The sequence below is a fragment of the Salvelinus fontinalis genome, chromosome 7 (genome assembly GCF_029448725.1).
Source record: "Salvelinus fontinalis isolate EN_2023a chromosome 7, ASM2944872v1, whole genome shotgun sequence".
Classification (NCBI taxonomy): domain Eukaryota; kingdom Metazoa; phylum Chordata; class Actinopteri; order Salmoniformes; family Salmonidae; genus Salvelinus; species Salvelinus fontinalis.
The window spans coordinates 28,052,408-28,073,318 of record NC_074671.1 but is presented as its reverse complement, the minus strand read 5'-3'; the positions used below and the strand labels follow the sequence as shown (position 1 = coordinate 28,073,318).

Here is a 20,911-nt window from a genome sequence, read left to right as displayed (position 1 = left end):
AGTCTTGTAGCTTAGCATCCACTTCATCGGACCACTACCATATTGAGCACGTCACTGGTACTTCCATTTTGCGTTTTCGCTTGCAAGCAGGAATCAGGAGGATGCAGTTATGATCAGTTTTGCTACATGGAGGGTGGGGGAGAGCCTTGTATTTGTTTCTGTGCGTGGAGTAAAGGTGATCAAAGATGAGTTTTGTCACCTCTAGTTGCACAGATGAAATGCTGGTAAAAGTGAGCTGAAACGAATTTCAGTTTCCCTGCATTAAAATCACCAGCCGCGACCGGGGGACCCATGAGGCACCGCACAATTGGCCCAGCGTTATCTGGTTTTAGGGGAGGGTTTGGCCGGATGGGATATCCTTGTCCCATCGCTCTCTAGCGACTCCTTGTGGTGGCTGGGCGCGTGCACGCTGACTTCGGTTGCCAGATGTACGGTGTTTCCTCCAACACATTGGTGCGGCTGGCTTCCGGGTTAAGCGAGCAGTGTGTCACGAAGCAGTGTGGCTTGGCGGGGTCATATTTCGGAGGACGCATGGCTCTCGACCTTCGCCTATCCTGAGTCCGTACGTGTGTTGCAGCGATGACAAGAAGCGCTGGTTCTGGATGTGCATTTTTGTTTGCTTATTGCTTTATACAGCTTGTAGAGTGCAGTCTTAGTGCCAGCATTGGTTTGTGGTGGTAAATAGACAGCTACGAGGTATACAACTTAGAGGAGCAAAAACTAGGGACTTGCTAAACAATAGCGATCACGCACCAGCTGCTGTTAACAAAGAGACACACCCCTACCCCCTAGTCTTACCCGAGGCTGCCGTCCTGTCTAGATGATGCATGGAGAAACCCACGAGATATCTATTATCCATGTCCTTCTTTAGCCAAGACTCCGAGAAACATAGGATATTACAGTTCTTTAGGTCTCGTTGAAAGGATAGTCTCGAACGGAGTTCATCCAGTTTGTTCTCCAGTGACATTCGCCATCAGAACAGAGGGAAATGGCAGCCTATTTGTTCGCCGACGTAATCTCATTAGCATGCCGCCTCGCCTGTCTCTTTTTAGCCGCTGCTTCCTCTTTCAAGTCCCAGGGATTAGGGCCTGGTACAAAGTAAGAAGAACGTCTAGCTGCTGACTCGTTGAAGTAGAAATCTTCATCCAAATTGAGGTTAGTGATCAATGTTCTGATGTCCAGAAGCCGTTTTCGATCATAGGAAATTATGGCAGAGACATTATGTAACAAAAAGTTAAGATCAGCATTAAAAAACACAAATTAGCAGTATTTGTCAGGAGCCCATAAAACGTCAGCTATCCACCGCAGCCCATCAATCATGACAGGGAGTATGCAAGTCAATACTTTGGGAGAAGTGCAGAGAACTCAGACAATGCTAACCAAAGTTTCTGAGCCAAATGTCTCAACAAGACACCTCTTTCTCTCTCTGTCTTTTGATAGTGCTTATCACAGGCCACAATGGAGGACAGTGAGAGGTTCTTCACCAAGCTGATTGAGACAAGGTGCTCAGAGGTGAGAGAGGTGATCCAAGCTAAAGAGAAGGAGATGGTGAGTGAGGCTGAGGGACTCCTACAAACACTGGAGCAGGAGCTTGATGAGCTGAAGAGGACCGAAACAGAGGGTAGACAGCTTCCACACATAGAGGTCTACCCCCATTTCCTACAGGTAAAATCAATAGCGCTCGAATAAAGTGCTACAGTTGTTTACAAGAACATTTGAAGAGTGTAAAGTTTGAACACTGACATTTAGAAGGGGAAATGTTTGGATCAGTTTGAACAAAGGTATTTATTTTCTCTGTATTGGTCGGTCAATATCATTCAGAACTTATAATATAGACAACTTCAGCTGAGGATAAAGACCAATTTGGGAATACAGGAATACTTAACCCTATATCATCATTTACAATAGACCTCTTGTTTTGGATTGTAAAACACAACCTGGAAAAGGAGATCAGAATGTTGAAATGGTTTGCGTTTGATTCGAAATTTAAACCAGGTATCTACGATAAAACATTTAAGGAATGTGCTGAGAGAGGCATGACAGCATTGTGTGCCATTTTAGAGGATGGAGAACTCTGTTTTCATTCCAAGGAGAAATATGGGATGGGAAAAAAAAGGTTTCTTCAGATACTTACAGTTCATGGACTATTTTGAAAAAGAGAAAAAAAAATGACAGGACCTTCTTTCATACCACATATGACTATCCATGTGATTCAAAATGCATATAAACAGGCAATGTCCAAGACAACCTCTTCACTGTGTCATGGCCTGATAGACTCAACTTGTTATGTTTAAGCAAAATGGGAAGAGGAACTGAATATAGACATCTCAGAGGAAGACTGGGACAATATATGTAGTACCCAACATACAGTGCATTCAGAAAGTATTCAGACTCCTTGACTTTCCACATTTTGTTACATTACAGCCTTATACTAAAATTGCTTACTGTTTTTTCCATCATCAATCTACACACAATACCCCATAATGACAAAGCAAAAACAGGTTTTTAGGCATTTTTGCAAATGTATTAAACATAAAAACAGATCACATTTACATAACTATTCAGACCCTTTACTCAGTACTTTGTTGAAGCACCTGCAGCAGCGATTACAGCCTTGAGTCTTCTTGGGTATAACGCTACAAGCTTGGCACACCTGTATTTGGGGAGTTTCTTCTTCCATTCTTCTCTAAAGATCCTGTCAAGCTCTATCAGGCTGGATGGGGAGCGTCACTTCACAGCTATTTTCAGGTCTCTCCTTGTAACAGTTTAACTTTATGGCGTCCCCTCGCCCCGACCCGGGCTCGAACCAGGGACCCTCTGCACACATCAACAACAGTCACCCACGAAGCATCACTCCACAAAAGCCACGGCCCTTGCAGAGCAAGGGGAACCACTACTTCAAGATCTCAAAGCGAGTGACGTAACCGATTTTAAACGCTATTAGCGCGCACCACCGCTAACTAGCTAGCCATTTCACATCCGTTACACTCACCCCCCTTTCAACCTCCTCCTTTTCCGCAGCAACCAGTGATCCGGGTCACGACACCAATGTGTAACAGTTTAACTTTATGGCGTCCCCTCGCCCCGACCCGAGCGCGAAATAGTGGCCTTCTGCACACATCAACAATAGTCACCCACGAAGCATCGTTACCCATCGCTCCACAAAAGCCTCGGCCCTTGCAGAGCAAGGGGAACCACTACTTCAAGGTCTCAACGCGAGTGACGTAACCGATTTGAAACGCTATTAGCGCGCACCACCGCTAACTAGCTAGCCATTTCACATCCGTTACATTAGATCGGGTTCAAGTCCGGGCTATGGCTGGGCCACTCAAGGACATTCAGAGATGTTTCCCGAAGCCACTCATGCATTGTCTTGGCAGTGTGCTTAGGGTTGTTGTCCTGTTGGAAGGTGAACCTTCACCCCAGTCTGAGGTCCTGAGTGCTCTGGAGCAGGTTTTCATCAAGGATCTCTCTGTACTTTGCTCTGTTAATCTTTCCCCCGGTTCTGACTAGTCTCCCAGTCCATGCCTCTGAAAAACATCCCAACAGCATGATGCTGCCACCACCATGGTTCACCGTAGGGATGGTGCCAGGTTTCCTCCAGACGTGACGCTTGGCATTCAGGCCAAAGAGTTAAATCTTCGTTTCATCAGAACAGAGAATCTTGTTTCGCATGATCTGAGAGTCCTTTAGGTGCCTTTTGACAAACTCCAAGTGGGCTATCGTGCCTTTTACTGAGGAGTAGCTTCAGTCTGGCCACTCTGCAATAAAGCCCTGATTGGTGCAAAGATGGTTGTCCTTCTGGAATGCTCTCATCTCCACAGAGTAACTCTGGAGCTCTGTCAATGACCATCGGGTTCTTGGTCACCTCCCTGACCAAGGCCCTTCTCTCTCGATTGGTCAGTTTGGCCGGGCGGCCAGCTCTAGGAAGAGTCTTGGTGGTTCCTAACTTCTTCCATTTAAGAATGATGAAGGCCACTGTGTTCTTGGGGACCTTCAATGCTGCAAACATTTTTTTGTATTCTTCCACCGACACAATCCTGTCTCGGAGCTCTATGAATATTTCCTTCGACCTCATGGCTTGTTTTTTTTTCTCTGACATGCACTGTCAACTGTGGGACCTTATATAGACAGTTGTGTCCATTTCCAAATCATGTCCAATCAATTGATTTCACCAAAGGTGGATTCCAATCAAGTTGTACAAACATCTCAAGGTTGATCAATGGAAACAGGATGCACCTGAGCTCAATTTTGAGTCTCATAGCAAAGGGTCTGAATATTTGCTAAGAAAAATTTTAACCTGTTTTTGCCTTGTCATCATGGGGTATTGTGTGTAGATTGAAGATTTGTATTAATTTAATCAATTTTAGAATAAGGCTATAACATAACAACATTTGGAAAAGGTCAAGGGGTCTGAATACTTTCTGAATGCACTGTACTTCTTCAAACTCAAGAACATGGAGAGTTCTGTTGGAGAAACAAGTCGTTTTTTAATCACTCCTAGAATCAAAAGTCAACAGCTAACTATACAACAGCCATGCTGGCGACTGTGTGGCTATGTAGATGCCAACCACACCCATTTTCTTTTGCCCCAGAGAATGTGATGGGCAGTCACAAATACTTGTTAAAGGCACCTTGCTGCAAGTAAAAAAAGCCATTACCAGGAACTGGTATAAAGTAGAAGCCCCAACATGATAATCCAAGATATCTTTAATATGGAAAGCTTGACATACATATATATACCTTAAGACTCCAAAATCCTTTATTCGAAAGTAACTGGGAGAAATGGATATCATTCACAAACCAGGAAGACTTGATTAATTAATATCTTGTGAACCTTTTGTTCATTGTTTTGATCTGTTTTTGCTGAACTTTTTTGAAAAGGTATTATAAATATATATTTAAAAAAATATATATAGTAAACTTCTATCTCTGCTCACTACATATAACTATTTATATGAGCACCTTATATGTTGACTTTTACCATGTTGCGGTGTATTAAGATGTTTTTCAGAAATGGATTTGTGGTATATCTGATGTCCTGCATGTTTCCTTGTCTGTTTGTAGAAATTGCCCAGCATCACTGAGGCTTTTGAAGAAGTGAGGACATGTGCCTCTGAAATGCAACAGCAATTTGAAGATTCCTCCAAGTTGCAATTTGTGGAGTTTTCTAAATCAGGTGCTTATTTTAGGTCTGCAAAATTCCAGTAATTTTCCCAACATGCCCAGATTTTCCAGAAATCCTGGTTAGAGGAATTTAGATTCCCTGCTTATTCCCTCCTTATACAGGAAATCTTCCAACCTGGGAATATTGGTTTAATTACTGGGAGTTTTGCAACCCAAGGCCTACTATTTCTGTGCACAAGCCAAATTCCTACATACATGAACACTTTTTTTTCTCTTTCTTTCAACAGTTGAAGAAAGTCTGGGACCATACAGTAAGTACCCAGCTAGCACAACGTTCTGAGAACCATATGTTTCTTAGAGCTTGGTGAGAGCGTGGTTGTCCTATGGTTATTTTGCATACAACCTTCCCACAACGTTCTGGGAATGGTGCAGATTACCCAACTAGCACACAATGTTCTGAAGACCATTTGTTTCTTTGGTGGAAGTTTCAGTACTTCATCTTAACATTTCATACAGGTTTCCTCATGGTCCTATTTCAAATAATGTTCTCAAATTGTTCAGAGAATGTTTTAAGAAATAAAGTTTTTCTGTGGGAATTTCAGAACTTCATGATAACGTTTACTACAGGTTTCTTCAATGTTCTATTTAAAGTCATGTTCTCAGAACATTAATCAAATCAAATCAGCTAATATCTCGAAGTGCTGTACAGAAAGCCAGCCTAAAACCCCAAACAGCAAGCAATGCAGGTGTAGAAGTACGGTGGCTAGGAAAAGCTCCCTAGAAAGGCCAAAATCTAGGAAGAAACCTAGAGAGGAACCAGGCTATGAGGGGTGGCCATTCCTCTTCTGGCTGTGCCGGGTGGAGATTATAACAGAACATGGCCAAGATGTTCAAATGTTCATAAATGACCAGAATGGTCAAATAATAATAATCACAGTAGTTGTCGAGGGTGCAACAATTCATCACCTCAAGAGTAAATGTCAGTTGGCTTTTCATAGCCGATCATTAAGAGTATCTCTACCGCTCCTGTTGTCTCTAGAGAGTTGAAAACAGCAGGTCTGGGACAGGTAGCACGTCCAGTGAACAGGTCAGGGTTCCATAGCCGCAGGAAGAACAGTTGAAACTGGAGCAGCAGCACGGCCAGGTGGACTGGGGACAGCAAGGAGTTATCATGCCATGTAGTCCTGAGGCATGGTTCTAGTGCTCAGGTCCTCCGAGAGAGAGAAAGAAAGAGAGAATTAGAGAGAGCATACGTAAATTCACACAGGACACCGGATAAGACAGGAGAAGTACTCCAGATATAACAAACTGACCCTAGCCCCCGACACATAAACTACTGCAGCATAAATACTGGAGGCTGAGACAGGAGGGGTCAGGAGACACTGTGGCCCCATCCGATGATACCCCCGGACAGGGCCAAACAGGAAGGATATAACCCCACTTTGCCAAAGCACAGCCCCCACACCACTAGAGGGATATCTTCAACCACCAACTTACCATCCTGAGACAAGGCCGAGTATAGCCCACAAAGATCTCCGCCACGGCACAACCCAAAGGGGGGCGCCAACCCAGACAGGAAGATCACGTCAATGACTCAACCCACTCAGGTGACGCACCCTTCCTAGGGACGGCATGAAAACATTCTATAAAAAACACAAGAAAACATTAGTAACATTTAAAAAAGGTTCTAAGAATTGTACTTAAAAACATATACAGTGGGGAGAACAAGTATTTGATACACTGCCGATTTTGCAGGTTTTCCTACTTACAAAGTATGTAGGGGTCTGTAATTTTTATCATAGGTACAGTTCAACTGTGAGAGACGGAATCTAAAACGAAAATCACATTGTATGATTTTTAAGTAATACATTTGCATTTTATTGCATGACATAAGTATTTGATATATCAGAAAAGCAGAACTTAATATTTGGTACAGAAACCTTTGTTTGCAATTACAGAGATCATACGTTTCCTGTAGTTCTTGACCAGGTTTGCACACACTGCAGCAGGGATTTTGGCCCGCTCCTCCATACAGACCTTCAGGTTTCGGGGCTGCCGCTGGGCAATACGGACTTTCAGCTCCCTCCAAAGATTTTCTATTGGGTTCAGGTCTGGAGACTGGCTAGGCCACTCCAGGACCTTGAGATGCTTCTCACGGAGCCACTCCTTAGTTGCCCTGGCTGTGTGTTGAGTCGTTGTCATGCTGGAAGACCCAGCCACGACCCATCTTCAATGCTCTTACTGAGGGAAGGAGGTTGTTGGCCAAGATCTCGCGATACATGGCCCCATCCATCCTCCCCTCAATACGGTGCAGTCGTCCTGTCCCCTTTGCAGAAAAGCATCCCGAAAGAATTATGTTTTCACCTCCATGCTTCACGGTTGGGATGGTGTTCTTGGGGTTGTACTCATCCTTCTTCTTTCTCCAAACACAGCGAGTGGAGTTTAGACCAAAAATATCTATTTTTGTCCCATCAGACCACATGACCTTCTCCCATTCCTCCTCTGGATCAACCAGATGGTCATTGGCAAACTTCAAACGGGCCTGGACATGCGCTGGCTTGAGCAGGGGGACCTTGCGTGCGCTGCAGGATTTTAATCCATGACGGCGTAGTGTGTTACTAATGGTTCTTTGAGACTGTGGTTCCAGCTCTCTTCAGGTCATTGACCAGGTCCTGCCATGTAGTTCTGGGCTGATCCCTCACCTTCCTCATGATCATTGATGCCCCACGAGGTGAGATCTTGCATGGAGCCAGAGACTGAGGGGGATTGACCGTCATCTTGAACTTCTTCCATTTTCTAATAATTGTGCCAACAGTTGTTGCCTTCTCACCAAGCTGCTTGCCTATTGTCCTGTAGCCCATACCAGCCTTGTGCAGGTCTACAATTTTTTTCCCTGATGTCCTTACACAGCTCTCTGGTCTTGGCCATTGTGGAGAGGTTGGAGTCTGTTTGATTGAGTGTGTGGACAGGTGTCTTTTATACAGGTAACAAGTTCAAACAGGTGCAATTAATACAAGTAATGAGTGGAGAACAGGAGGGCTTCTTAAAGAAAAACTAACAGGTCTGTGAGAGCTGGAATTCTTACTGGTTGGTAGGTGATCAAATACTTATGTCATGCAATAAAATGCAAATTAATTACTTAAATATCATACAATGTGATTTTCTGGATTTTTGTTTTAGATTCCGTCTCTCACAGTTGAAGTGTACCTATGATAAAAATGACAGACCTCTACATGCTTTGTAAGTAGGAAAACCTGCAAAATTGTCAATGTATCAAATACTTGTTCTCCCCACTGTATATCATATCCTATCTTGTTAAGTGTGTTCATGTGTGTTGGCCGCACCCACTAATTGGCCACACCTGATTTTAATGAGTGCTTGTTCCCCTTGAAATGTGGTCTGTTTAAATAGACTAAAATGAACAGTTTTGTGTGAGTAAAAAAAAATGGCGTGATAGCTCTGTCGTGGTGGCACTGTGGACTAATTCCATGGTTAGACAATAGAAGATCATAGGTTCAAGTCTCACTGACGGCATGCCACAATTAAAATTAAATGTGTTTGGATGATTAAAGCTTAAGCAAAATAATGTCCATGTGTTCTATCTGTGCTTGGAATTGAAATCAGTTAAATTAAACTAGCAGTGTTGAAACATTCTCAGAACGTTATTTAATTACCTATAATTTTTGTTCTCAGAATGTAAATACCACTGCCGAGGAAAACATTCAGGGAAACATAATAAAAGGCTCTCAGAACCTCCCTGAAACATTAATGTACGTTCCCTGAACAGGCTACGTTTTCACTTCCATTCAATGCTTTGACAGAAGTGTGGAGAATTTAAAAAACGTTCAGTTTTACCAGTCAGGAAACTTATGACTTCGTTGCCAGAACCAATGGGAAACCAAAAACGTACGTTCCCACAACTTCCAAGGAACCAAATATGCTAGTTGGGTAGTACCATCACAGCACAATTACTGGCATAAAGTGAAGGACCTAACATACAACCTCCTCTTTCTTCTTGTTTTCATTTCCTCTCTCTTTCTTCCTCTCTCTTCTCCCTCTCAGCTATCAGTTCTCTTAGCACTAGCAGACAGGCAGTGGAAGAAAAGGACTTGGTAAGATCTGGTCAGATTAATATGTACATGTGTATACGCTCCTGGTTGAATATCGATGGAGATATTATCTGTTGGTGAATCTGCCCCTTTATTATTTAACTCTGCGTACTCCCTCTTCTGCCCCCTTAACGTATTACTTGAAGCAGGACTTTGTGGACCTAGAGACAGTGAAGACAGAGGAAATGTATGAACAAATGGATAACATCCTGACCAGCCTGACTCCCAAGAACTTCCATCAGTCAATGAAGGTAGTGAGTGCATTCACCATTGACACAGAGGACAAACTCAAGGGCATCGTTGACTCTATATATGAGAGGGCCATCTTAAACCCTACCAGCGCTGAGGTCTATGCAAATGTGTGCCACCAACTCAAGTGGGTACGTATGCATCTGTACAAGTCTCCATGTGTGTATTTGTGTTTGCCTGTCACCAACAGCTGTTTATTGTTTTTAATACAATTTTACCAACTCTTAGGGCAACATACACTGAGTGTACAAAACATTAGGAACACTTTTTCCATGACAGACTGACCTGGTGAAAGCTACAATCTGTTATTGATGTACTTGTTAAATCTACATCAATCAGTGTAGATGAGGTGGAGGGAAGGATTTTTAAGTCTTGAGACAATTGAGATGTGGATTGTGAATGTGTGCCATTCAGAGGGTGAATGGGCAAGACAAAAAATGTAAATGCTTTTGAACGGGGTATGGTAGAAGGTGCCAAGTGCACCGGTTTGAATGTGTCAAGAACTGCAACGCTGCTGGGTTTTTCACGCTCAACTGTTTCCTGTGTGTATTGAGAATAGTCCACCACCCAATGGACATCCAGCCAACTTGACACAACTGTGGGAAGCATTGGAGTCAACATTTTCAAGTATTGTGGTGGCAACATGTTATGGGTATGCTTGTCACCGGCAGCGACTGGGGAGTTTGTCAAGATCAAAATGCATTTGAAAGGTTTAAGGAAAACCCACCATAGTCTTCTAAAAACTTAACCACGGGATAGAGTTCCTTTTTAGCGGGACAGTTAAGCACATTTTAATGCAAAAAACACACCAAAATGGCTTTCCAATAAGTATTGAGTGTTTCTGAGTGGTACAGTATCAACCGCCTGACTTAAATCTGCGTGAAAATCATAGACAAGGTTTGAAAATTGCTGTCCATCAATGATTCTCAACCAAATTTACTGAGCTTAAGAAATTGTGACTAAAAACAATGCCCTAGGAGTTATGCAATGTTGGTAGAATCTTATTCAAAATGATTCACAGCTGTAATGGCTACAAAAGGTGCTTCCACCAAGTATTAGGCTAACTCTGCGGTGTGAAGACATACGCAATCAATATTTCTTCACATTACAATTTTTATTAATTTGTCTTTCATTTTGAAAATGTGAAGTAGTTTGTGTAGATCTGTAGGAAGAAATCCAGATTTTAAACCCTTCTGTTATTTGAAGGCAGCAAAATGTGAAGACTGTGTGCAAGGGGTGTAGACCTTCACTAGTGAATGTATATATATCAAATAAGTATCCAATACAGTAATGTAATAGTGGTCAACGTTCAGAATCTAATCCAAACTAATTAAAATCTAACTTTCTCTGTCTCTCTCGCTCCATAATTGGATAACCCGTCAATGAGTTTTTGTCTCCTACATATCCTGCCCTTTCAGCTCAAAATACCTGGAGTGACAGTGAATTTCCGCAAGCTGCTGCTGAACCAATGCCAGGAGGGCTTTGAGAAGGATAATAGTAAGATCTTAAAAGAAAAGCAGAGGGAACTCGACACCACCACTGAGGTAGCACCTCATACAGCAACATTTCATCTTTGAGATGTCAAAATCCACATTACATAAACTTAATTTCTCTTCATAGTGCCTTATTCTTTATAAACAATTGTAATTGATTAAGTAACTTTACATTGATATTACATTTAAAGTATTCCCTTCAACTGATCATTGTAACACTTGTAACAACTTGTACCTTGTTTAGTCCAATGCAATTTGTATTAGTACAAGGCAGGCTGAACAGTCATCCCAGTTTCCTTCCAGGAGGAGGACCGTCAGCGACTGAGGGAGGAGCTGGAGGAGGCTAAGGCAGAGGGGCAGCGGGAGTTGCTAGGCAACATCACATTCATCTGCCAGTTGTTCAAGTTGAAGATGATGTCCGAGGGCCTCATAGACTACTGCATCGTAAAGCTAATAAAGGATGGAGATGATGATTCGCTAGAGGGTCTGTGCACAATACTCTTCACCATTGGCAAGGACTTGGACTCTGAGAAGAACCAGGTCTGTCTGTCTGTATAGATTTATTGATGTGCGTCTGTTGTTTGTCAGTCAACAGCATTCACTTAGCCTGTCTATACTTCCACAGCCCAGAATGGATGAGCACTACACACAGATTAATCTGATAAAGGAGAGAAGGAGGACCTCCCCCAGAATCCGCTATATGCTTCAAGATGTGCTGGACCGCAGAAAGGTATGACCAGCTATCCCACAACCTCCACTACCTGTTATGTTTGTTCTGTGTCTTCGGTTGTCTGTCTCTCTCTCTTTCTCCCCCTCCCTCTCTCACCTATTCTCTAATCTTAAAGCACTGATATTAGATTCTTGTTCAAGTCTGATGTAATGTTTCACGCACGATTCCACTTTCTCTCTCCAGCTCCATTTGTACAAGGGCCAAAAGGAAGACCATTGAAGACCAGGACCACATGTTTTTACAATTCCTCTGTCCTGTGTCTGTGTTCTTTTGCCCATCTTAATATTTTTTCTTTTTATTGGCCAGTCTGAGAATTGGCATTTTCTTTGCAACTCTGCCTAGAAGGCCAGCATCCCTGAGTTGCCTCTTCTCTGTTGATGTTGAGACTGGTGTTTTGCGGGTACTATTTATTGAATCTGCCAGTTGAGGACTTGTTTCCTGTTTCTCAAACTAGACACTCTAATGTACTTGTCCTCTTGCTCCATTGTGCACCGGGGCCTCCCACTCCTCTTTCTATTCTGGTTAGAGCCAGTTTGCGCTGTTCTGTGAAGGGAGTAGAACACAGCGTTGTACAAGATCTTCAGTTTTTTAGCAATTTCTCGCATGGAATAGCCTTAATTTCTCAGAACAAGAATATACTGGCTAGTTTCAGAAGAAGTTTCTTTGTTTCTGGCCATTTTGAGCCTGTAATCGAAGCCACAAATGCTGATGCTCCAGATACTCAACTAGTCTAAAGGCCAGTTTTATTGCTTCTTTAATCAGCACCACAGTTTTCAGCTGTGCTAACGTAATTGCAAAAGGGTTTTCTAATGATCAATTAGCCTTTTAAAATTATAACCTTGGATTAGCTAACACAACGTGCAAATGGAACACAGGACTGATGGTTGCTGATAATGGGCCTCTGTACGCCTATGAAGAAATTCCATAAAAAATCAGCCGTTTCCAGCCTCAATAGTAATTTACAATATTAACAATGTCTACACTGTATTTCTGATCAATTTTATGTTATTTTAATGTGCTTTTCTTTCAAAAACAAGGACATTTCGAAGTGACCCCAAACTTTTGAACGGTAGTGTATAGAGTCCAATCACAAGAACTGAACATAGCCTGTGGTACACTCCTACTCTGGTGGAAGGAGCGACTGGTATCTTTGTCCTTGCCGTTTTGCATTGAAATGCATGTTTCTTGTGGGTTACCAGGTTTCAATTCAACCTTTTTATGCAAGTAAAGTACAGATGTAACTCCCGAGGGTCGCAGCGGTCTAAGGCACTGCATCTCAGTGCTAAAGGAGTGATTGGGAGTTCCATAGGGCAGGGCGCACAATTGGCCCAGCGTCGTCCGGGTTAGAGTTTGGCCGTCATTCTAAAGAAACTGACTTGCCTCGTTAAATAAATAAAAATTAAAATGTAGGATCTTAATTTGAGGCAGTTTGTTACAGCAGGAAGATAATCCTGCAGCAACAGTACATGTGGATTATAGTGGATGTTTTTTGTTGGGGTTGCTGCATAGGGCAAATCAAGTCTGACATTTTAAATGGAAATTACAAACTTTAGAAAGCTTTTTAAACCTTGAATACGCTACAAGTTTGCATTTCCTGCTGTGCAAGAAGATTCTCATCAACAAGAGTGATCAAATTAAGATCCTTCATGTCCATTAAAAATATTACGACAGGCCTGATGGAAACAGCTCATTTGTTTTGTAAACTTTCCAAAGTTTGACAAAATCAAGGTGAGATTGTTTTTTGTCGGTAAAATTCATTATGTGAGAAATGGCAGTGGAAATGCATTAATGCTTAAATATTGTTATATAACAAGGCAATATTAAACATTTTGTCCCCCCTTGGCCCAATTGAGATCGTGTGTGACTAAATCGCGTGTGAGATCAATTGAGATCGCGTGTGAATTAAAATGTGCGGCTAGATTCTCTCTTTGTGCTTTGGCTCCAACAATAACTACCTCGGTCTTATCTTGATTTAGCTGGAGGAAGTTGTGAGCCATCCAAGTATTTAAATCACTAATACAGTCTAATAATTAAGCCGTGGAGCTAAAATCCTCTGACACAAATGTAAAGTTGTGTATTGTCTGCATAACAGTGAAAATCAATGCTGTGCTTTCTGATCACGCTGCCAAAGGGGTAACATATATAAACTGAATAGTACCAGTCCCAAAATTTAACCCTTGTGGAACGCAACATGTATGTATTTTCTCTGAGTTATGTTCACGAAGGGTGACAAAAAAACTCTTGACCGGTTAAATAGAGCCTAAACCAATTTAGAACAGGACCGGAGAGGCCATCTCTCCAGTCTGTTCAGAGGGAAATCATGGTCAACAGTGTCGAATGCAGCACTTAAATATAAGAGTGCAAGCACAGAGGTGATTGGCATCTGTGTTGGCTCTAAGATAATTTACCACTTTAACTAAGGCTGTGTCTGCTGGGCACGAAAACCAGATTGGATTTTTTCAAAAATGAAAAAAAGTGATTAACAATAGATTGCACTTCTTTAGATATGCAATTAAAAAACTATTTTGAAGGTGGTGGGAATAGGATCGAGGAGGCAGATGTTTCCAGGCCAGCTCAAGGCTTAAGTTGTGATATCACTTTCCTGAGCATGTCTGTGTCAACCAGGGAAAATGAATCCATAGTGCCTTTGTGTGGTAGGTTAGGGCACATATCAAACTTCTCATCAGGTCTTGCTTGTGAAAGCTTGATTAACTGGCCCGGTGAGCTTGGCAGATGTTGCCGGGCCAGCAGGCAGCCCTGGATGTTGACTGCTGCAGTCTCTTTAGCTAATCCACTCCCTGTACTCTATGTCATGTGCCAAAGAAAAGACACCACCTGCTGGAGAAGACAGATTTTGGGCCCAGTTATCCCTCTCACTTCACCTCTTCCTCATTTCAGTTAATTATTATTATTATTGGGCCAATCAGTGTAATTTTGTAAATGCTGGATCTCTATTGCAGGACGCATCACCCAAGTTTTGTCGAAATTGGGCCAGTGGTGTCTGAGATCGTGTGTGACTAACGTTCAGATGGAGACCGATCTAGTCCCCTTCTCGGTTTCATCATGGGGGACAATAAACATCATATCGAAGTAAACTTGGGAGTCACAAAATGACATGCTGTCTTGTCCTCCCACTATGACTCGGGAAAGCATTGAAGTTTATTAAGCTACAGATTAAATAAATGATGGTGAACTACACAGGGAGGTGAAAGTGTGAGGTGATGAACTTGATGCTCCTTTCCAATCAACATCCAGGGTCTTATTCTGACATGATGATCGATGCTTGGCTGCTTTTTGACAAATAAAATACCTCTCTTTGGCAAATAATAATCTTATGTAGGCTATACCCCCACTGTATCTTCGAGCGGTTGGCTACAGTAGATACCAGAGTGGGCACATTCGCTCTATAACGCAACATATTTTGTGACAAAACCATCAGTAGAGTTGAAAATGCAATGTAAACCCATTTTACTGGGATTTTTCATTTGGTACATGCAGGAATTTAACCGCAAAAGTTGTATTGATGTGCACTATGTCATCACCCACAGCCTTTTATCAGCAACAAGTCAATTTGATGGAAACATCTCTGGTGGGAAAATGCAAATATTAGAATATTTGTATGAAAATCTGTCGCTAATTGAGTGGAAACCTAGCTTGTGTTGTAATATGACTTATTGCTACTTTAATATGCAAACAAATAAAGTACCTGGTGATATAAGCATAGTGGAAATTGTGACTAGTAATTTACAGGGGTAACATCAACGTTTATACAGATTAATTACAGGCATCAGTTCCAGTTGTCACGCCCTGGCCTTTGTGTTCTTTGTTTTCTTTATTGTTTTGGTTGGGTCAGGGTGTGACATGGGTAATGTTTGTGTTTTTGTTTCGTTTTGGGTGGTTGTATGGAAAAGGGGGGTGTTGGGTTTAGAGTATGGGTTTGTGTTGAGTGAGTGTTTCTAGGTATGTCTATGGTTGAGTGAATGTTCTGGGTATGTCTATGGCTGCCTGGGTGGTTCTCAATTAGAGACAGATGTCTTTCATTTGTCTCTGATTGGGAGCCATATTTTAGGCGGTCATAGGCATCAGGTTTTTGGTCGGGTCATTGTCTAGGTCTGTGTCTGTGTCTAGGTTGCATGTTTGCATTTCGTTCGGTTCTAGCTTCACGGTCGTCTATTTGTTGTTTTGCTTCGTTCGTTTTTCTCCTAAATAAAGAGAAGATGTCTTTTTTTACATGCTGCGCCTTGGTCCTCTCTCTCTCCCATGGTCAATCGTGACAGAATGACCCGACCATTCAGGACCAAGCAGCGTGAAAGGAGGGAGCCAGAGCCCGTTGTGCAGATACTGGAGGTGAGCAATGGGAAGGATATAGAGACTGTTAAGGATTTATTGAGGAGTTTGGAGGAGAGTGAAAAGAGGGAGCTGCTGTGTTGGTGCGTGAGGCACGACATCCACCCGACAGCGTGTGCGGGATGTGATGTTACCTGAGTCAGCTCTTCATGCTCGTCCTGAGTTGCGTGCTAACCGTCTGGGAATGACAGTTCCACGAACCAGGCCTCCTGTGTGCATTCCTAGTCCTACACCTCCTGTAACACCTTCCCGTCCCAGCCCGGTACCACCAGTTCCGGCACCACGCCCCAGGATTCCAGGGTGTGGGAAGGATACAGAAACTGTTAAGGATTTATTGAGGAGTTTGGAGGAGAGTGAAAAAGGAAGCTGCTGTGTTGGTGCGTGAGGCACGACATCCACCCGACAGAGCGTGTGCGGGATGTGATGTTACCTGAGTCAGCTCTTCATGCTCGTCCTGAGTTGCGTGCTAACCGTCTGGGAATGACAGTTCCACGAACCAGGCCTCCTGTGTGCATTCCTAGTCCTACACCTCCTGTAACACCTTCCCGTCCCAGCCCGGTACCACCAGTTCCGGCACCACGCCCCAGGATTCCAGGGTGTGGGAAGGATACAGAAACTGTGAAGGATTTATTGAGGAGTTTGGAGGAGAGTGAGAAGAGGGAGCTGCTGTGTTGGTGCCTGAGGCACGACATCCACCCGACAGAGCGTGTGCGGGATGTGATGTTACCTGAGTCAGCTCTTCATGCTCGTCCTGAGTTGCGTGCTAACCGTCTGGGAATGACAGTTCCACGAACCAGGTCTCCTGTGTGCATTCCTAGTCCTACACCTCCTGTAACACCTTCCCGTCCCAGCCCGGTACCACCAGTTCCGGCACCACGGCCCAGGATTCCAGGGTGTCTCCAGAGCCCTGTTCGCATTGTTGCTTCTCCCCGCACTCACCCTGAGGTGCGTGTCCTCATTCCGCTACCACCTGTGCCGGAACCACGCACTAGGCCTATAGTGCGCTTTGAGAGCCCAGTGTGTCCTGTTGCTGCTCCCCGCACTAGCCCTGAGATGTGTGGCCCCAGCCCGGTACCACCAGTTCCGGCACCACGCACTAGGCCTAATGTGCGTATCCAGGGTCCAGTATGCCCTGTTCCTTCTCCCCGCACTAGCCTTCAGGTGCGTGTCCCTAGCCCGGTACCACCAGTTCCGGCACCACGCACCAGGCCTATAGTGCGTCTCAGCCGGCCAGAGCTGCCAGTCTGCCCCGAGTCGTCAGAGCTGCCAGTCTGCCCCGAGTCGTCAGAGCTGCCAGTCTACCCATCGCCATCTGAGCCATCCGTCTACCCAGTGCCATCTGAGTCATCCGTCTACCCAGTGCCATCTGAGTCATCCGTCTACCCAGTGCCATCTGAGTCATCCGTCTACCCAATGCCATCTGAGTCATCCGTCTACCCAGTGCCATCTGAGTCATCCGTCTACCCAGTGCCATCTGAGTCATCCGTCTACCCAGTGCCATCTGAGTCATCCGTCTACCCAGTGCCATCTGAGTCATCCGTCTACCCAGTGCCATCTGAGTCATCCGTCTACCCAGTGCCATCTGAGTCATCCGTCTACCCAGTGCCATCTGAGTCATCCGTCTACCCAGTGCCATCTGAGTCATCCGTCTACCCAGTGCCATCTGAGTCATCCGTCTACCCAGTGCCATGTGAGTCATCCGTCTACCCGGTGCCATGTGAGTCATCCGTCTACCCGGTGCCATGTGAGTCATCCGTCTACCCGGTGCCATGTGAGTCATCCGTATACCCGGTGCCATGTGAGTCATCCGTCTACCCGGTGCCATCTGAGCCATCCGGCTACCCGGCGCCATCTGAGCCATCCGTCTACCCGGCGCCATCTGAGCTATCCGTCTGCCCGGCGCCTTCTGAGCCATCTGTCCCGAGCCATTAGAGCCGTCCATCAGTCAGGAGCTGCCAGAGCCGCCAGCCAGTCAGGAGCTGCCAGAGCCGCCAGCCAGTCAGGAGCTGCCAGAGCCGCCAGCCAGTCAGGAGCTGCCAGAGCCGCCAGCCAGTCAGGAGCTGCCAGAGCCGCCAGCCAGTCAGGAGCTGCCAGAGCCGCCAGCCAGTCAGGAGCTGCCAGAGACGCCAGCCAGTCAGGAGCTGCCAGAGCTGCCCTACAGTCATGAGCTGCCCTACAGTCATGAGCTGCCCTACAGTCATGAGCTGCCCTACAGTCATGAGCTGCCCTACAGTCATGAGCTGCCCTACAGTCATGAGCTGCCTTACAGTCATGAGCTGCCTTACAGTCATGAGCTGCCCTACAGTCATGAGCTGCCCTACAGTCATGAGCTGCCCTACAGTCATGAGCTGCCCTACAGTCATGAGCTGCCATCCAGTCCGGACCTGCCGGAGTCCCTCAGCCCGGACCTGCCGGAGTCCCTCAGCCCGGACCTGCCGGAGTACCTACGCCCGGACCTGCCGGAGTCCCTACGCCCGGACCTGCCGGAGTCCCTACGCCCGGACCTGCCGGAGTCCCTACGCCCGGACCTGCCGGAGTCCCTACGCCCGGGCCTGCCGGAGTCCCTACGCCCGGGCCTGCCGGAGTCCCTACGCCCGGGCCTGCCGGAGTCCCTTAGCCAGGACCTGCCAGAGTCCCTCAGCCAGGACCTGCCAGAGTTCCTCAGCCATGAGCAGCCAGAGCCTTCCGCCAGCCATGAGCAGCCAGAGCCTTCCGCCAGCCATGAGCAGCCAGAGCCTTCCGCCAGCCATGAGCAGCCAGAGCCTTCCGCCAGCCATGAGCAGCCAGAGCCTTCCGCCAGCCATGAGCAGCCAGAGCCTTCCGCCAGCCATGAGCAGCCAGAGCCTTCCGCCAGCCATGAGCAGCCAGAGCCTTCCGCCAGCCATGAGCAGCCAGAGCCTTCCGCCAGCCATGAGCAGCCAGAGCCTTCCGCCAGCCCGGATCAGCCAGAGCCTTCCACTAGTCCGGATCAGCCGGATCCGTCAGCCAACCATGAGTCATCCAGCCAGGATCCGTTCCTCAGTCCGGAGCTGCCGTCCCTCAGTCCGGAGCTGCCGTCCTTCAGTCCGGAGCTGCCGTCCCTCAGTCCGGAGCTGCCGTCCCTCAGTCCGGAGCTGCCGTCCCTCAGTCCGGAGCTGCCGTCCCTCAGTCCGGAGCTGCCGTCCCTCAGTCCGGAGCTGCCGTCCCTCAGTCCGGAGCTGCCGTCCCTCAGTCCGGAGCTGCCGTCCCTCAGTCCGGAGCTGCCGTCCCTCAGTCCGGAGCTGCCGTCCCTCAGTCCGGAGCTGCCCCTTATCCTGGTGCTGCCCCTTATCCTGGTGCTGCCCCTTATCCTGGTGCTGCCCCTTATCCTGGTGCTGCCCCTTATCCTGGTGCTGCCCCTTAGTCCGGTGCTGCCCCTTAGTCCGGTGCTGCCCCTTAGTCCGGTGCTGCCCCTTAGTCCGGTGCTGCCCCTTAATCCAGTGGGGATAAGGTGGAGGATGGCCATTGGGAGGAGGCTACGGAGGTGGGTAGTGACTATGGTGGGGTGGGGACCCCGACCAGTGCCGGAGCCGCCACCGTGGAAGGAAGCTCACCCAGACCCTCCCCTAGACTGTGTGCTGGTGCGCCCGGAGTTCGCACCTTAAGGGGGGGGTTTATGTCACGCCCTGGCCTTTGTGTTCTTTGTTTTCTTTATTGTTTTGGTTGGGTCAGGGTGTGACATGGGTAATGTTTGTGTTTTTGTTTCGTTTTGGGTGGTTGTATGGAAAAGGGGGGTGTTGGGTTTAGAGTATGGGTTTGTGTTGAGTGAGTGTTTCTAGGTATGTCTATGGTTGAGTGAATGTTCTGGGTATGTCTATGGCTGCCTGGGTGGTTCTCAATTAGAGACAGATGTCTTTCATTTGTCTCTGATTGGGAGCCATATTTTAGGCGGTCATAGGCATCAGGTTTTTGTCGGGTCATTGTCTAGGTCTGTGTCTGTGTCTAGGTTGCATGTTTGCATTTCGTTCGGTTCTAGCTTCACGGTCGTCTATTTGTTGTTTTGCTTCGTTCGTTTTTCTCCTAAATAAAGAGAAGATGTCTTTTTTACATGCTGCGCCTTGGTCCTCTCTCTCTCCCATGGTCAATCGTGACACCAGTTAACAATTAACTTTCTAGTTCCATCCTTTAAAAATGACTTGCCAGGTAAGACCATCTGATAAAACAGTAGTATTTTCCTTTGAGCTATTTTGGCAACACCTCTACACAGTAGCATTGGATAGAGGGCAAACTTGCCCCAAAGTTTGTTTTAGCATGGACTAGTCAATTGGGTCGGGCTTCCTATGGTATTTTTTGTATTTTATTAGTATCCCCATTATCTGTTGTGAAAGCTGCAGCTACTCTTCCTGGGGTCCAGGGGCCGGATTAACAAAACTTTAAGAATATATTTCTTAACTGGCATTTTTTTCTTTATCTTCGGATTTAAGAATAAAGTTAAGCAAAGTTGCTATTCCTCAATAAAGTTGTTAGAAATGTTCTTAAAGTTTTACCTAAGTTTCTTCCTAAGAAAAAAAGTTAAGAAATGGGATTCTTGAAAATAATGCTTTAGGATTCCTTCTTGGAAATGTACTTAACTTTAGGACAGCTAAACCCTTGTTTTGAGACGAATGGGTACTTTTGTAACCATTCATGTTTTCTTGCGCCACAGAAACAGTTGGCTTCAGGATATTTAAATACAGCAAGAATACAAATTAAACACGCATTATCTGGCTAGCTAGTAATTAACAATATAGTACACTATTCTAGAAGTGTTAAATAGCTGGTGCTATCTCGTCAATTTGCAAAGAAGAACTTCGCTAACGACGTTAACGTTAGCTATGTTGGCTATAATGTCTTTACAC

At 45.5% G+C, this 20,911-nt stretch overlaps 1 protein-coding gene across 4 annotated transcripts in view; it reads left to right on the top strand.

The window, feature by feature from the left end:
- The window catches only part of LOC129859332 (cingulin-like protein 1), a 40,699-nt gene that overhangs the window by 8,023 nt on the left and 11,765 nt on the right, over positions 1–20,911 (top strand). For 3 of the 4 annotated variants that reach the window (XM_055928975.1, XM_055928977.1, XM_055928974.1), the window contains exons 9-16: positions 1,441–1,665; positions 5,068–5,179; positions 5,415–5,438; positions 9,190–9,239; positions 9,383–9,616; positions 10,904–11,029; positions 11,282–11,518; positions 11,604–11,708. In XM_055928975.1, the coding sequence (XP_055784950.1) occupies positions 1,441–1,665; positions 5,068–5,179; positions 5,415–5,438; positions 9,190–9,239; positions 9,383–9,616; positions 10,904–11,029; positions 11,282–11,518; positions 11,604–11,708 (1,113 nt within the window). The remainder of the gene's footprint in view (positions 1–1,440; positions 1,666–5,067; positions 5,180–5,414; positions 5,439–9,189; positions 9,240–9,382; positions 9,617–10,903; positions 11,030–11,281; positions 11,519–11,603; positions 11,709–20,911) is intronic. The other variant, XM_055928976.1, reaches the window with a different exon arrangement.